Here is an 18,722-nt window from a genome sequence, read left to right on the forward strand (position 1 = left end):
TTCTAAAAATTCAAACTTTCGATTCTGTGATTAACACTTGAAGTGAAATCCGAGGAAAGCTCTGGATTGATTTTTCAACTCGAAACGCATCAATGCGAAGTTCGCGCGTCTTCGCCCTCACAACCGAGCCGGATGACAAATTTAGCACGGAAAGACACTATAGTATGAATAAATTGTGAGAACTAAAGTCAATAGTGCCGTTCGGCCAACCAAACGTGCGTACATTGATTTTGCACTAATGAGGTAAGGGTGTGCTCCCCTAAAGAAGGAAGGGGCGGGGGGGGGGGGGGGGCTTATTGTTTTTGACATAACTTAGATTCCAGATGAGAAATGAGGTTCGAGAACAGAAAAACCGACCAAAGGCCGCCACATACATTTCCTTCAACGTCCCTGTAATGTTAGTATACCTCCGCAAATGTTACACACAACAGCGAAAAATATACTTGCGGTTGTAACAAGTCCGGCCAGGACCACGCAACACATACCTCCATATCGGTTGCTTGCAGCACATCGGGTCCGTATTTTCTGGAAACTCGGTTCTCAGTGGCGAGAGCGATGTGAGTACCTTGGCTCTGATGGAGGAAACAAAAAATTATGGCGCACATTCCGGGTCTTGGAGCGTGGTGGTAACCACGTATACCCATCATCATACATTCGACTAGCGCTATACCATACGTCGGAGAATTTCCTAACCAGGCGGCCGTCAGCTTTTATTCTAAAAGCAACATCGTGCTACCCGTCTTTCAACTGGCTGGACGTGACTAAGTTAGGTAATGGATAGCGGTGGCTGCAAACATAGATAAAGTGTGAGATAATGTACAACACGAGATTATCTTACAAAACATGGAAAGCATCGGTTTGCCGCTTTAAGTGATTGACATGAATTTGTATCTTTCATTGAAGCCGTCGTGTACCGAGATTCTTCGTTCTGCCACAATTGTTTAGTATTGCCTTAGTGCCTGTATACTGTAAAAGCTGCAAGACCCGTCTGACACCTGACTTCTTATTTGTGCTCAAATTGCCACACTGTTGTCACCTCATGTAGACCTTGACACACTTTGTCAAGAACTGCAGAAAGTGCTAGACCTCCTCCACGCATGTGGTACGTTCAGGCTTCTGTACACCAATAGTCGACACAGACGTCTTGATATATATATACCGCAGTTACTCGTGTAAAGCCCGCCCTCGAGTAATACCGGCACCCCACTATTTATGCATGGAGTGCGAAAATCTGTAAAAAAGTGACAATAAGTGCCATGTCCCTACCCGCGTGCTGGTTAATTTCCGCAATCCGATCGCTAATACCATGTTGCCTTCTTCCAGTGGAGAGTAGGTAACTAGATGTTTTTCTCGCTAACATCTCCATCTTCGCTTCAGCAGGAGAGGCGTACTGCAATTCCACCCCCTCCCTTACCGAGCGTGTCTACTCTCGTCCCCACACCCTTTCTTGGGTGGAGGAAGTTTTTGTCCGGATACGTGAGCTGCAGCAGCCGCTACTCTTGACGTCAATTTCACACAGATACTACGATCTGAAAACGGTGTCGGAAGTGTTCTGCCCTTCGTGTGCAGCAACTACGCATCATCTACTCTGGACATCTCCCGGCCCGAAAACTGTCCGCGAGGAGCCCTCAGGGCTGTTACTTTACGAAGTGACCTACCTGACCACTAGAAGCGACTGCTAATAGACACACTTCGCATGTTACTATTGAAACAATTGCATAGAACGAGCCCTTAAGCTTCAATATATCGTCATTTCATTCGTAATATTAGCCATGCTACCATCACTGAATGTAGTGATGGCACGTTCTTTAACTAGCGACGAAGTTAGAAAGTTCTCGCAAGACATGTCCCGGGAAAAAGCGTCGGGAGAAGGAGGAATACCAATCGATTTAGTAAATGATGCAGAATTTATTAAGCTTGAAAAGGCCCTTTACACGCAATGCCTCACGACCTCAAGTTCACTAGAGAGCTGGAAGAATGTCAACATTATACTAGTCCATTAGAAAGGAGATGTTAAACAACTGAAAAATTATAGGCCCATTCGCTTGGTATCAGTATTGTATGAAATATTCACCAAGCTAATTTTCAATAGATTCAGAGCAACGATTCACATCAATAAACCAAGAAAACAGGCTCGCTTCAGGAAGGGGTATTCTACAATGGATCACGTTCATGTCATCAGTCAGATAATTGAGAAAGCTGCCTAATACAGTCAAGCTCCCTACATGGCTTTCGATTATGAAAAGGCATTTGATTCAGTAGAGATACCAGCAGTCATGAAGGTATTCCATAATCAAGTACAGGAGGCGCACGTTAATTTCTTCGACAATATTACTAAGGTTCCTTAGCTACGTTGCTTCTCCACGCACACACACACACACACAATATGAAAATGACCTATCAAGAAAGGGGTCAGACAAGGACACAGTCTCTCCACTGCTCTTCATTGAATGTTTAGGGGAAGGAGTTAATCTATTATGCTGGGAAGGCTTAGGTGGGGCGATCAACGGTGAATACATCAACTTTGGTTTGTACATTGCTCTGTTCAGCAACACTGCTGACGAACTGCAAAAATGATTGAGGGCCTTAACCGAGAAAGTAAGAGTAGGGTTGGACATTAATATGCAGAAGATAAAAGTAATGTTCAATAGCTTGGCATAGGAACAAGAATTCATGATCGCCAGTAGGAGGCCTTCGTCCCGCAGTGGAGGTAAAAATAGGCTGAGGATGAATTTCATTAGCACGTTATGCCACGTGCAACCCATAGGATATAAAATAAGATCCCTTGAAACATTCATAATCTTATATTAGCTAAAAGATTTGAATATGAGCGTCTTGTGTCGAAGATCGCATGTTCAACGTACACACGTAAGCTGTGGGCTGCGCACTGCTTGAGGAAGGCTGTTGTGCACTTCAAATAGTACTGGGGATGACGCCCCCTACTTTGACCAAGACAAGTTGCGTATAAAATGCAGAAATTTGGGTGTTTCTCAGCTTACGTTACTGCACTTGAGATGCAGTAAAGAACACAGTAGTGTGTACAGGATCTCCCTGCTCACATGCACCAATCTTGAAAACAAACCAAAAAGAAAGGAGACTACATAAATTTGATCTCTATTTCTCTCTGCTATGGTTTCCGCGATTGAAACCACACAACCGGCTGAACAAGCATCTAGTATTTTTTCTAACTGTTCAAAAACTAGCTTTTAAAATAAGTAGATGTTAACGAATATTTTATTATTAAATTTACGTAAAACATGTGAATGCGAAGTTTTTAGAGTATGCTTCAGAATACCACTTTCAGTTGCATTAGCGTGCTATCTTGAACATATCTTTCTTTTCCTCTTAAGAAATAGAGCCTGGGAAGTTTTGGAAAAAAAAAAACGCCGACGTGGCCTCACGCTTTCTCGCAAATGCTGTGCTTCTCCCAAACGTGCTGCGAATGCATTCCGCCCATGCGATGGCCAGTCTCGCTCATGAATGCGACATGTCGCTTTCCTTCGTAATGGCCGCTACATTCGTGCAGCAGCTTTGGTTGGCCTGATGCGGCGGATCGATGCTATGCTTCTTGATAACTTGGCTCTTGCAGATTGTTTATCGCTGTCACAAACTTTCCTGCTCTCATGCTAGAGGCGAAGCTCGTAGCTGGCAGTTGTTTTGTGGCGACACCAAATAAATGCATTAGAGAAGAAATTCAACTCCCTAATCAACATTCTTCGTCGATTTGCTGAAGTGAGATGGGGTATTTCAACTTCTTCCTTACTACGCATTCACTCGGCAATCATTAGACAAAGAATAACATATTCTGCTGCTGTGCTACATGGAATATCCTGTAATCTAGAGGAAACAATTCAAAGATTGCTGGCCAGAAGCCTTCGCATATGTATCGGTGTTTCGCGTGCATCTGCCAGTGCTTTGGTAATTGCTGAGTCCCGCCAACCAGCTTTTCATGCACTAATATTTACGGAAATTTGTCGTCATCTTTTTTGTTTGGCTACGGAACACGCTAATTATCCGCTATGCCAACACCTTCAGGATAGAACCTCTGCACGCATACATGAAGAAATACGGCGGTGCAAAAACTTACTGCCTGCTTACGAATACTGGCCTACTTGCGTAACTCATCCACCATGGCGACTAGTGATTCCAGACACAGTCACTTCAATTACTGGAGCAGGTCGCAAATGGGATATGTCCATAGTTATCTTTATACTAAGTACGTAGATCGCATTCACGTGTATGCCGATGGATCATGCTGGAAACAAAGCTCTACACCTGCGTTTTATACCTGCAAACCAAGAGAAAGCGCCTATAAACTTTGCCAGTTTGCAACGTCCACAACGGCAGAACTTTACGCAAGACTTTCTGCTTTACGTTGCATATGTCAGCAGTCAAAACCACTTCGCTGGGGAATGTGACTCATAAGTGACTCACAGGCCTCATTGTTGTGCTCAAATGAAATCAGCTTAAGAAAAACAAACAGCACATTGACATACGAAATACAGAAGACATACGCCATAGCGAAAGATCAACGACACAACATAACTTTGCAGTGGATCCCAAGTCACTGTGAAATCATAGGAAATGTAACCGCCGGTCACATGGCACGTGCAGCACATCAAGAGAATGAATTATCACTACATCCTCTAGCAGCGAGTGATGCGCGATGTCTATTGAACAAACTATGCGGTAGATTGTCCAAGGAAACTTTGTTCATAAATGATGCGCAGAACTCTCAGTTATATAATATACATCCTGGAATAGAATCCATATTCCGTTTAATATTAGTCGATCCAATGAAACAATAGTTCATAGGCTTCTACTAGGCACTGCCGATACAGAAAGCTTCCTGTATAGGATAAGAAAAACTAACAGTGCTACATGCTCATGTGAAGAGGCTGAAGAAGACATAGAACACCTTCCTCTAGACTATAAAAATCACACTGCTCCCCGCAACAACTTTTCGAAAGAACTACATGGCTTGGCTCGACGGCCACTATACTTAGTAAAAATTTTAGGTCCATGGCCAACAGAAAAACTTCAAATGATCGCTGCGCGTGCCTTAGTATAATTTTTAGAGGAATAAAAAATATTAGAAATATACTAAGTCATAGAATAGTTTTAGCTCGCATTGTTGATATGAATAGGCGCCCTCAACTGCATGTTCATTGTGTCTTCGTGTTCATGTAGCGTTTGTATTTGTTGCATTTAGAGTGCGGCACTCAAGTGTCGAGCACCTTCTGTGTGAACGTCTTGGTTTTGTGAACATTTATGCTGCGTGAACTCATGTGTTGCGTGTGAGCACTTCGGTTTTGTGAGTATTTATGTAATTTGAACTCTTCTGTGGCGCGACCATTTATTTATATTGCAGAATTGAGACTTAGTATGTGAATGCTCATTCATGTGTTTATTTGTCCAGTTTCGTGATTGTTGACAACTTTCCGACGATAACTATCAAGAGAAGATGATTAGCCGGTGCCACGCATAGGCACCAACCTCTCCTTAAACACAGTTAATAATACAAAAAGATAAATTCCTGGTTGAATTGATGTAACCGGTTTGTTTTGTTATGGAGCGCATATAGTTGGTTCGCCGCGTGCTCGAGAGCTGCGATGTTGCGGCACGGAAGCGGGCCGAAACGTCGGCGTTCTTGAAATTTGGGAGGCTTTTCCTTAAGGCGAAAATAAAAGGAGCTGTGATATACCCAGCTGGCTGCATCTGGCTCAAATACATGAGTTCAAATGGGCTCTAAGAATCACCCGTTGAAATAGTGGCCTCAATAAGAGATAACAGAAAATGCTTGAGACGTGCGTCAAGTGGCTGCTAACAACACACAGCTGGTTTCATCCGCGTGAAAGATTTTGCGTTCTATAAAGAATTTGTGTGTGTTGGCTTGGTAGCTTGCATGGCACAAATGCGCGACTATAAACTGGTGCTCTTCTTGGGATTTTTATCCATCACACTTTATTTATACTGCTACTATCTGGAAGAAGTTATCCCTCGGTGCTTCGAGTATTATATTTCGGGGGGTATTTCATTTCCTAGTGTAAAGATAGGATAGGATAGGATAGGATAGGATAGGATAGGATAGGATACACTTTATTGCTCTAATTAACAGAGTAATTCAGCGGTCAGACCGAGTACTTCCATATTCTTCTTGTCGATGGTGACTCCCGTCTTGCAGGGTTAGCGCCCCTATTCCAGGGCACCACTGAGCGTGGCTGCTCGTCGGGCATGGTGTACCAGCCCTCGTTGGAGGCATGGGTTGCCGCTGGAGAGCACACTCTCCCACTGCTCCGCACTCGGATTTTCTATATTCTGGAATGTCTTGTTTTTGCTGCATTCCCACGTGATATGATAAAGGGTTGGTTTTGCGCCACACCATGGGCATATGTCCCTGTACTGGTAGTGTAAACATTCTGCTAATAAACGTTTATAAAATACCTGTTTTAGACTACATTTTGGTAAGCGTTTCTGAGTGCCGTTGTGAATTGGTGAGATTCGGGACTGAGTAACGCCATGTAAAATGCTCAAGAATTGAAGCGTGAACATCAGCAAACAGTGATGAACTCATTTTACGAGTAATTACAATGAGGGAGATGGGTAATCACACTGTAGCCGGTTTCTAAACATGGAGTAGTCCAAAGTATGTATCTGCAGTCTTTATGCAGCCACTGTATGCAGGTGAACCTGGAAGCGACACAACGCTTTGGAGTGGTTGCGTAATTGTCCGCACCTATGTTTCTTTTATTGCTCTGTACATAGCCTGGCCTGGCCACACATGTGTGCAGCTAAGGGGCTGCCAAAGCCCTGTAAAGATTTCACACACTATGAATAATCACAGGCGGGCTATAATCGGACTGCCTGTTTTCTATTTTTGTTTGTTTCCAGTCCAGCTATAGCAAAAATGGGCTCGTAAAAAGGCTCGCCTAGTAAAGCATGAATGAAGCTCTGCTCGCATAGCGCATCTGAGCATGATGCGGAAGAGGGCGGGATGGAGATGGAAGGCAAAACGTTCCACAGAAAGGTGGTATTCGGATACATAACGCTTTATGTGAAGCTGTTGCGGTGCAGATATGCAGAGCGTTCGGGATGGTTTGCTTCTATAGTATTTGTTTCTTTTCCTCCACAATTCAGCGATGGAACTCACGTCATCATGGGCACGCACGTGAACTATCTTGCGCATGTAGCTTCGCGTGCTTGTGTTGCCTTAAGGTATCCTGGTAATGCTCATCGGTCGCGAGGCTTTGACGCTCCACTGTGTAGATTTTAAAATTAATTATTACGCTCTTTTTTAAAAAAACACATCCAGCTTTATTTCTAATAGTCATCGAACTTCATTGATGAAGAAAGCGTGCCACCTGTATCACACTCGAGGGAAATATTGTTTTTGATTGCCTCTTATGTAGTGAATGAACAAATGAAAAGACATTTTCCACTATTATTTTTCTGCGAAATTTGTCACATGCGTCACCTTTTTCAATTTCTTTGTGCGCAGCTTGGATGCTTGGCTGGTTCATGTGCAAGACGGTGTCGTACCTTCAAGGCGTAGCAGTCAGTGCCTCCATCAACACACTGGTAGCTATATCCATGGACAGGTAAGTGCCCTCGATGGCAGGTACTTGAATAACTATAAAGAGAGCGTGCAAGACATGTAGATGCACTTGTTATATAGCGCTGCTCTTCCACGAAATTATGTGTTTGTTATTCTTAGGAAGCAACTAGAACGCAATAGTAATGCGTGCTAACGATCAGTTACGTGATTGCCTAGTGTCCTTGTCTTCCTAATAATTTTTAAGGCGAAGGCCTTTCTCGGCTCATGGTGAAGTTTTTGTCAGCAGACCTCACCGCCGGAGTGTCCGTCGAAGCGCCATCACGCCATATGAACACAGATTAAGGACAGATTAAAGACAGATTAAAGACACATTAAAGACAGATTAAAGAATGAAAAATCATTGATAGTGAAAGTAAGTGAATGATAACCTTACAATAAAGATTGGTAGAGGTGAGTAATGACTAGAAATGACTAATAATGACTACTAATGATTCCGAAATGACCAATATGTCTAACGTCGGCTTGTAATGACCACAATTGATTAGAAATGATTAGAAATATCTAGTAATGAGTAGTAATGACTACTAGTGACTGACTTGTAATGACTACTAAGGATACGAAAGGACCAATATGTCTAACGACGGCGTGTAATGAGCACGATTGATTACAAATGACTAAAAATGCTTACTAGTGATGAGTAATGACTAATAATGACCAAAATAACTTGTAATGACTACTGATGACTATGATATGACGAACATGTCTAACGACGGCTTGTAATGACCGCAATTTATTACAAATGACTAAAATACTTAGTGAACAGTAATGACTAATAATCACTGAAATGAATTGCAATGACTACTAATGACTACAATATGATCAATATGTCTAACGAAAACTTCTAACAAATACAATGAACTAGAAATGACTAAACATGCTTAGCAATGACCAGTAATTACTAATAATGACTGAAATGACTTGTAATGACTAGTAATGACTACGGTATTACCAACATGTCTAACAACGGCGTGTAATGACCACAATTGATTACAAATGACTAAAAATGCTTAGTAGTTAGCAGTAATAGCTAAAAGAAAGAAGCAAAAGCGAAGAGGCAAAGATAAAGAGGCGAATGATAAGAGGAGGAAGAGTAGGCTTTCGCCGTTCACCTCTTAAGAGACCCTGTAATTTTTTGAGTCTGTGCATAGCACGAAACTGAAAGCGCAATGTGTTTCGTGCGGAATATATACGCCGATCCTACAACCAAGAGTGATGTAGACACCATTCAGGCAAATATATTCGAGAAGAATGAGAACGTTGCGCGAAAGCCTGCAAGTCAAATCTACGTGGTAACCTGCATGAAAAACCAGTATGCTTGTGAGGTTTGTAATCCTGCAGGTATTCCTGCCACCGTCTTTCTAAACGATATGCATATTGAGCTGTAACTCAAATGTTGAGAAAACTGTACAGCGTCTGTGGGCCTGCAGCACAATACTAGTGGTCATGAGCAGATGCTAAGAAACCAGGTTCTCCATCCATCCCATCTGGCTGCCAATGGGATGAATATGCAGCTGAAGAAGACGCTTTCAATGTCCGCTTCTGAGAATCCGCAAGATTCAGTTCTAGCCGTATCTGCACTATTCATGAAGTGCCTTATGTAAGCTGTGATGCGATGAATAGATGTGTCGTACATTTTCTCTTACAGGATCAATCAACGCGTGACCGTAAAAGTATGGTAGGCGTCTGGAAACCTGGCTGCTGGCATTTTGCAAAAATGGAGCAACCTTACCATGCAAAACAAACTAAAGATGCTCGCTTTTTCGTTATTACGTATATCGACCGCATTATTAAAGCGCTGGGGTATGGTAAACAAAAATTTTCGAGACCTTCAGACGCACAGCTGAAAAATAAAGACAGCGCAACAATGTTTGCCCATTAGGGTGCCTCACGAGTCCCACAGCATTAAAAAAAAACTGCAACTGTGGACAAAAGTCTGCAAGCGCATGCACCCTTAGCACAGCTGTAACTGTATATTCGGACTTCATGTTTAAGTGAGAGTAGCTCTATGGGGATATTAGCGCAGATTATCCTCCTCTAATTTTTTCCCCTCCTGTCCACTTTTTCTTTATTATAGCTTCTCTACGATAGCATCACCAGTTCCCCTGTTCGGCAGGATGCATAAGAGAATTAAGTATGTGTAACGTTCAATGCGCCGTCTCTACTGGAAATATCTCCAGTAGAGATATTTCTCTACTGTCTAGATATATCTCTACTGCCTGTTGTTACGAGGTAAACATGAAATGACCACGCATTTTGTCGAAAAAAAAATCTGAGAAACGCGCATCTGGCATTAACATAAGTATCGCAGTGGCAAATATTACTGGGGTCCCACTTTAGTAGCTGAAAAGGTCATCACTCATGAATAAGTCGGCTACAACCTATATTCACGAACCGCATTACACGAAGCATCGCCTTCCCCAGTGCAGGATAGCAAACTGGATATGTATCTTCCGATTAACCTTCCTGCCTTTCTCATCTCTTTTATCTCCGTCTTTCTCTCTCTTTCTATGCAACGTTGTTCCAGTAAACCTAGAATGAATGTTTCTCAATGAAACAAGTACAAAATAGTCCTGATAGCCTTTCAAGAAATGAAACGACCGACTACTGCTCTGCAAATGTTGCCTTTTAAAGAAAATAATAAAAATGCATAAAATCGGGGGCTCAGCTTATCTTGGGGGATGAAAAATTCCGGAAAGGCCGACGTGAAGCATCAAGATACGCCGCGCGGAGTAGTGAAATCGTCGCACCAGTTGGCCAAGAGCACCATCGGCAACTCTAAGAAAAACGAAATATTGAAATTTGGCCCAGGCGCCACGATTTACTCCTGGGCACCTTGTACCGGCCTTCGAATTCACACAATTGGCACGCCCGCCGAGCGTCGTGTTCTCTGTTCTTCTCTGCGCTGAAACAAAATTTTGTCGCCTACCTTCATACGTGGAAGACCGTCTGTCATTCCTCAGCACCACAACCCTGCTTCTATGAAATGGTGCCGGAGAAAAATACTTGCAGCATTTGGGATTTTTATTTATTCTTATGTTTTATTGGGGGTTTCGGAGTGGAGCACGTGGGTTGCTGGTCGTAGTGGCGTATATATATATATATATATATATATATATATATATATATATATATAATCCAAAACGAAATTCATTTTATAAATAAAAATCCCGAACGCTGAAATTATTTTTGTCCAGCCCCATTTCACAGAAGCAGGATTGTGGTGCCGAGGAAAGACAGACGGTCTTCAACGTATGGAGGTAGGCGACAGAATTTTGTTTCACCGTAGAGAAGAACACAGAACACGACGCTCGGCGGGCGCGCCAATTGTGTGGATTCGAAGGCAGGTATATATATACACACAGACGACTGTTGCTTTTGCTTCGGCTATTTATCGTTTTATCTTGTGACGAGTCAATGAGCCGCAATAGCCGAAAAAGCGACTCTTTATAGTGCTCGGCATAAAGTTAACGCGATTTCTTACATTCGGTCCTCGATGTATGCTTGTTACCAAGTTGTGGGCGCGAACTTCGTGGAAAAAAAAAAGAAAAACGAGGGAAGCAGTGTGCATGTAACCACAGCTGAATCCGGATCATCTATCACTGGCCACCTGTTGCACCCACTGTTCTGAAACCTATCGAGAGGGAGGCTAACTCTCTGCTTCGCGCTGCAGAGCTTTCTAGCATGACAAATTGCAAAAACTAGAAAGTTAGGTTTTTTCACTTTTTCACCGAGTGGCTGTGCTGCATAAGAAATTGAATCCAATAAACTGTCTTTATGCGCCTATAATTCGCGCACTTCATTCCTTAAAAAGGGTGTTTTGCAAGAAAACGCCCTTTTCATTGATATAATTCACGTTGTGATGTTATTGGGTGCAGGATCACTCCAGAAAGAGGCAGAAGCAGCGCGCAGAAGCACAAACACACAACAGACTTGTATTGACGCACATAACATATAGAAAACGGCACCCACATGCGACAGTTCCCCAAAATACCTCAGACGACATGCAGCTATATATATGTATCGGTCAATTATAATCGGCCTACAGTTCAGGCGGAAGCGCGTGTTGCCGTGTCGGAGACCTCGTTGAACCGATGCCGGCCAGCGGGGTCGGACAGCAATGTCGGCCAGCGGGGTGGGACAGCCGTGTCGGACGGCCGGGTCGGACAGCCGAGTCCGACAGCCGGGCCGTACAGCAGGGTTGGGCAGCCGGGTCGGACAGCAGGGTCGGACAGCAGGGTCGGACAGCAGGGTCGGACAGCCGGGTCGGACAGCAGGGTCGGACAGCAGGGTCGGACCGCCTCGCGGAGCTCAGGTGGTCCTGCGCAACAGTCGATATATTGGAGCCTCCGCGTGCCCGGTTTCCCTCCGGCGGCGTTTGCGCTCGGGATCCCACGAGCGCAGTCACGGGGTCATGTTCACAGCTGGCGGGGTATCCCTGTGGCCGCTCACCCGAACGCTCGATCACCCCGGTTCAGGACCGCCAGCCCTCCTGGACCAGTTGCCCAGCGGAAGAGCGGGGCGAGCTCGTAGCCTCTCAGCGGGCGACAGCGTTGACTCAGGTGCGGCGTAGTGACGCAGGCGGCGATAGCTCCTATGGGCCAGACGCCCAGCGAGGAAGCTCTTTGCCGTCGAACGCCGAACCTCGCGCACTGTTGTTGTTGTTGTGCTGAGTGGCCGTGGCACATACCCACAGTGGGGGATTGGCCAAGAATCGGGTGGTTCAATTAGGTGCATAAAAGTAGTAATGATAACATGGGAGTTAACAATTTGAGCGTGTGAGTTTAAAAGTAAACGTTTTGTGTTTGAAGAAAAAAGGAAATAATCAGATGAAAACCGGGTACAAAATAATAATAATACTGCTCACGCCACGGGCCACACTCCCTCGAGCCACGCTTTTTGAGGCGCCACTTTCGACGCTCTCAAATCGGTGTCGATGATGATGATGGCTATCTCGCGGGTATTTGCAGAAAGTCGCTGCCTTCTTCGCCCCCGTACGGCGCACTGTCTTCATATGTTTATGCTTCGCACTCCCGCGTACCACATATTCTCACACGCGTCATTACGTCTTTGGCAAAATCACGTTCTCATGCGTGTAACTAAAATATTACAATCTGCGGGCAACAAGGCACTTCTAAAGGCTTATTACACTCAGAAAATAAGACCCTTATAGTCTTCCGATACTTACCGAATAAATAAGACGGGAAAAATATATTGCAGCCACATGCGCGTCGTTGTGTTAGTGCGAAAATGAAAACACCATTGAGCCACTAATTTATGATATGATATTACCACTAATGGCCCACACTACACCGCACTTGACAACGAACGGCAGGCAGACGAAGACTGGCACAGCGCACGGCCTACTTCGTAAGAATTTGATTGCTGAGGAGTATGCACTCGACGTTTTAGCGGTAGGTTCTGTATCATCTAATGACTTAGGTTAGTGTATATCACAGTGTAACGCTGTCATCACCACTATTGCATTACCGAAAAAAAAAGCGCTCTTGCATCTTTTCACCTAACAAGGCATAACCAATAAAAGTAGGTCCTTCATAAGAATAGAATAATTGAAATGTATAACAAGAGACTTCTGTCAGTGTTCGTGTTTACGTCTCGAACCCAGTCTAGCAGCCCATATATGGGAGTGACAACCGAAAAACAAAGACACACGCACACGCAAGAGCATGCTTTTTTTCTTAATTTTCTCAAAAGATTTGCGTGGAAATAATTTAATAATGAGATCATGTCTTCCGGAAATGAAAACCAGCGGACAGTGTTCCAATTAGGGCCACATGTTGTGATGCTAATACGGGGACTTACAGTACAAGTTGAGACTCGCGTGTGATAAAATTGCCAGTTTTGTTCAAAGGCGAAGCATTGAATGCGATATCGAGGTTTAGCGTTTCGCTGGAGGCGTCTCAGGACACTGGACTGATGCAAAGCGTGCCAGTGGCGTAGCAGCCGCCGCACCTCGGCGGTGCACGAGATGAGACCGAAGCAAAAACCGTCGGCGTTGGTCAGCGTTCAAACAAATGATTGCATAAATTCAGCTTGACGTTTACCAGGGTGGTATGTATGTACACAGCTGTTCAGCGGGAACGCTAATGTGTGTGCGAACAATGCCCCTGCCAGCAGTGGAAGCCAGAACACTGTCCTGGCTCCGGCGGAGTGGATATAGTGGAGGATGAAAAATGCATCCACTTAGCTTGGTCGCTTTTTCGAGCCTTACGCACTTCGCGCCTCTGGGGGGCCTTCTAATTCTCCACGCGGGGACCACACACGCACCATCAGTAGCAGGACAGCATGAAAGCGTCAACGCCAATGCCAACAGGGCCGACGCAAATGCGTCTCGAGCGTCCGTATAATTGCTATCGCACAATAGCGACCAGATGAACTCAGATACATGGCGAGCCGGTGACGTCGACGAACGAAAAGGCTTCTGGAAATACAAAAAAGTGCCATTTCTCATCTGCAATGAAGCAATACCATGCGTGCCATGACGAAACACCGCAAAAGGAGGAGGAGAAAAAACTTTATTTGCTCTAATTGGTTAGAAATTAGCGGTGGCAGATGTGGTCGGCCGTCTTCACGGTCTTCTTCCCCATCTACGCAGGGTCGATGCCCCTGTTCCAGGGCACCACCAGTCAACCCAAGCTACTCAGACATTCTGAATTACTATAAGGGGTCCGAATCAAATACCCTCCACCCCACAACAGCCTAAATCAGCATGAAGCAACCTCTTGGAGGAGGCTGCAAACAGGAACATACCCAAATCTAAACACACTAAGCAAGATGTTTCCCACCCAGTATAGAGACATTTGCCCCTGGTGCGGCACCAAGCCCACCTTATATCACATTAGATGGCGATGCGTTCACAATCAACAATTCCGCAAAATGGTTGCCGCCAAGGTGTCGAATGCTTTCTTTGCGGCTCTGCTGTCGGCTCTGCTGTCACATAGCGACGGTGTCGACGAGCTACTGGCTCTTGCGTCAATCATTCTGAACTCTCATTACTCTTTAAGCATCTGTGTAGCACTAAGAACGTTGTGAGGGCACTATGTTTTTCATCCCGTCCAAATGTGCTGTTTCTAATGCAATGGAACTGTGCAGGTCTTTCTGGCCTGCTAAGTGAACTCACACTTTCTTTATGCAACTTGCAGCACGAATTTTAGCTCCGTCTTGAAAATGGTCTCCTAGGTACTCGATTTGTAGATACAAAGTGTTTAGTCACAAACGAAAAGAGACAGAATGCCCAATGACTCCGAAAAGTGCTCACAGATGGGTCTGTCAAAGCCGATGCAGACATCTGCCTGGTTGCTTTATGTATGCCCTTCTTCGAGGTGCTTAGTCTGGTCGGATAGGCTATCTGGTTTCTTCAATGGTTGTTGAAGGTGCGGCTATAACTGCTTTTTACGCAAACAAAAGATTTTGCAAGAGTAAGCTGGACTGCTCTCTTGCGGACCCGAAACCTCCACTGCAACAACTATGTGTTATTCTATCAACCATCAAGTCCTAAAGAAAGTCTTAGAACGCAATTAGCATTCAGTAATTATAGCAATGAAAACACCATATTGCTGAAGGCAGATTTATTTAGCATCGGAAGTGGTCATTCTGAGACTTCCGTTGCTTCGGCAATGTGCACCATACTCCAGTCTTCGAGTGCGGCCCACTTTTCTATTGAAACTCATTTGCGAATGTCGGTCGTGAGCATGACGGCATGACTACGCCTGCTTGACGACGACGAAGTGACGATGATAGGATGAGGGAGAAGAAATGTCGTCGATGGAAAAACGAAAGCGGTGTGAAGACAATGGCATGGAGACGATGGGATGACGATTCTGAAATGAGGATGATGGTATTACGACGACAGCATGGCGATGATGGCATCAGGACACTGGGATGATGACGAGTGTATGAAGATGGCTTGACGACGATTAAATTAAATTTTACATTCAATTAGGGGGCTTCACGTGCCCAAAGCCCGATTTGATATTGAGGCGCACCGTAGTGGGGAACTCCGGAATAATTTGTATCACCTGGGGTTGTTTAACGTGCACTTAAATCTAAGTACGCGAGTGTTTCCGCATTGCCCCCTCATCGAAATGAGGCCGCCGTAGCAGGGATTCAATCCAACGACCTCATGCCTAGCAGCACAGCACCATAGCCACTAAGCAACCACGGCGATCTCATGCGTGGCGGCGACGGTATGACGAGAATCGAGTGATGAAGCTGGAACGATCACGACGGCACCACGACGGCAATATGACAACGATTACAATAGTATAGCGATGAAACCGTGAAGGTGGCATGAGGATAGTAAGAGGACGACAACTGTATGACAATGACGCAATAAGCACAATGGCATGGCAACGATACGAGGGCAATTGGATGACGACGAGGGTATGATGATGATCGCGGGACGACGACAGCATGAGGAGAATAGGGTGAGGAAACTGGATTGATCATTGATAGCTTACGGAAGAACGGCCTTCCACGTACGTGCTCAGAACACTCGCCAGAATGTCTATATCTCGCGATAAACTTTCAGGGTTTTTTTTGTATTGATGTCTGGTGACGGGGCCGGGCCCTGTAAAAACTACGCCGTTGTTTTTACTCGACTTTGCCTGGCAGCCATCTTGACTATTTCCCGTAAAAGACACAGACGCCCGTAATTTCTTTCCACGGCATTTAAATAACGCACCGTCGCATTTACAGCAATCTACCGTGAAAAATACAGACGTCTGTAGATTCATTTCATGGCACTGCAACAGCAGGCCCTCATATTTACAGCTATTGCTCGTAAAAAATACTGGCTTCAGTAATTTCATTCGGCGGCACCACAGATACAAACCTTAATATTCTCAGCAATTTCAGCAATATTTCAGTGAATTATTTAACGATAATTTTCGATAAAAGCATGCCTGCTACATTTATTATTATTGGTATTAGATTATCCCTTTTACTCAAAAAGTGTTGTGTACTACTCTTGCTGCAGATTTTTGTGCTTTACAGTTCAGACATACATTTAATCTAAAGCAAGGAGAATTGACACATTGAAAAAGATAACTGACAATAAAACCAAAGCAGCAGCTGATGTCCATGTGAAACATATCACAGCTGATTTGAAGTTGAAGAAAGATTTGAAGAAAGAAGACGGGAAACAATCTAAACAAGTAGTGAACGCGATAAACAGAACAAATTATGAAAAAGTTTAATTGTCAAATGTAACGCTTTTTTATGGTGTTTTACGTGCCGAAACCACGATCTGATTATGAGGCACGCCGTAGCGGGGGACTCCGGAAATTTAGATCAGCTGGGGTTCGTTAACGTGCACCTGACTCTAAGTACACGGGTGTTTTGGCATTCAGCTCCCATCTAAATGCGGCCGCCGGGGCCGGGATTCAACCTCGCGACCTCGTGCTTAGCATTTCAACAGCATAACCATTGAGCAACCACGCGGGTGTCAATGTTAGGCTAAAGTGCATCAATGGAGGCCAATATCTCTGACTAGCAAACTAACTTCGCGCATATTTTTGACAACCACATGTAATGCGTCCACCAATAGACCTAAAGGACGTTTAACGAATTTCCCTAGCCCATTGCTCTTTCTAAACAGCTTTTTTTTACATTATTAGAACCCTGAAATTTACATAAGAAATATGGGCAGTAACTTTCGTATGCACGTGCTACGCATATTAACTGCAATGAAAGCAGAAACACACACCTTGTTCTAGAATGCTAATTGCGTATAGCGGTGGTAACTACAGACTCAACCTAGCAAGTTTTAGAGCGACATTTGCATCAGCAGAAATTTTACTGACGTAAACCGCTATGTTAAATAGGTGAGAAGGAATAACGCAACTCGTTTATTGCGTAAAATAGTCTGCTGGCTCCTTTGAAGAAAGAAAAACGTCATTTGAGGGTATATTATGAATATCCATGCTGGAAAACGCAGTGTGCTTGAGCTGTTGGGCAGAAAATGAACACAGAGTAGAAATTCTAGAGCATACAATTTTTTGCGCAGTGTGCTCTCAATACGCCACATTTCACTTTAATTTTCACACTCCCAGAAATGTGCTTGAGGTAAAAAAATATATAGTACCGAAATGTCCCATTCTGCCTGTGTGATCTGATGCTAAAGTTCAGCACCTTTGTTGTTAAACGCTGGTTTCGCGGTTGATTTTGTGCCACGACCTGGGTTGATCCCAAGGAGTACTTTGAAAGGAGGTAAAGCAAATAGAAAATAAACATCATGTACCAGATCGCATATTGTAAAAGTAAGCTACAATATTGCTACGGAACAGCTATGTTAAAATTCAAGCTCTCACATAGCAAGACCGATTAAAGGGAACAATGTGCATGCAGGGCACAACGCTTCATGTGTAATAAATGTAGAGTTGATGCTGCGAAGAAGGTGCTGGCCTATTTTTCAATAAACTTTGTTACGTTGCACCTTTGGTTAAGCTACTGCGAAGGGATGCACACATTTTACTTCCCATTGGTAAAGTCAAGTATGGTTACACTGAAATTCCGATATGTCGAATGAAATTCCAAGTTCTATTCAGATGCCTTAATTCTCAAAGCGGGTAAAAATTTTGGGGAGTTGCACATTTTATCATTTCAAGTCTAAGAAACTATATTCCCAAAACTAATTTCATTGAGTTAGAAAAATAGGAAGCGTTAACGCAGCATAAGCCACGATATTGAGAGATCAGGAAACAGAAGTGCGAGGTATTTTTGTCGAACAAGTGCTCTCGTTACCGAAATCATAAGCAGATCGCGCATGGGCGTCTGCTTGAATCTCGCAAGTTCTGAAGATGTTCGCCTGCGTCACATGCACGACAAATACAAGAATTGACGTATACATGCCACAGGCTACACACGGCAGTGTATAAGGCGAAGAAATGTGAGTAAGCACATGAGCTGCGACACATTAACTCTCAATGCTGTTGAAGACAACGTAAAAAAAAAAATCTTGCCAAAGGTAAAACACCTGCAGCAGTTTACGAAAACAATCAATAACGTGACATGGCAGTCAGACAACGATTCCTTCACAGCCAACGACGTCATCGAGGTACTTACGCAGCATCAGCGGACCGCTGAGCGA

At 44.2% G+C, this 18,722-nt stretch overlaps 1 protein-coding gene and 1 long non-coding RNA gene across 2 annotated transcripts in view; one reads left to right on the forward strand and one right to left on the reverse strand.

Moving 5' to 3' along the window:
* Nucleotides 1–18,722, forward strand: part of LOC135906721 (neuropeptide SIFamide receptor-like) — a 222,457-nt gene that overhangs the window by 176,720 nt on the left and 27,015 nt on the right. Inside the window, exon 2 of the mRNA XM_065438308.1 lies at nt 7,499–7,598. Coding sequence (XP_065294380.1) covers nt 7,499–7,598 — 100 coding nt within the window. The remainder of the gene's footprint in view (nt 1–7,498; nt 7,599–18,722) is intronic.
* LOC135906722 (uncharacterized) lies at nt 485–12,224 on the reverse strand. The gene is made up of 4 exons (XR_010565818.2): nt 12,065–12,224; nt 11,659–11,933; nt 7,475–7,630; nt 485–572 (listed from the first exon to the last, which is right to left on the reverse strand). It is a non-coding gene; the product is annotated as an uncharacterized lncRNA (long non-coding RNA).

The sequence above is a fragment of the Dermacentor albipictus genome, chromosome 1 (genome assembly GCF_038994185.2).
Source record: "Dermacentor albipictus isolate Rhodes 1998 colony chromosome 1, USDA_Dalb.pri_finalv2, whole genome shotgun sequence".
NCBI classification, from domain to species: Eukaryota; Metazoa; Arthropoda; class Arachnida; order Ixodida; family Ixodidae; genus Dermacentor; species Dermacentor albipictus.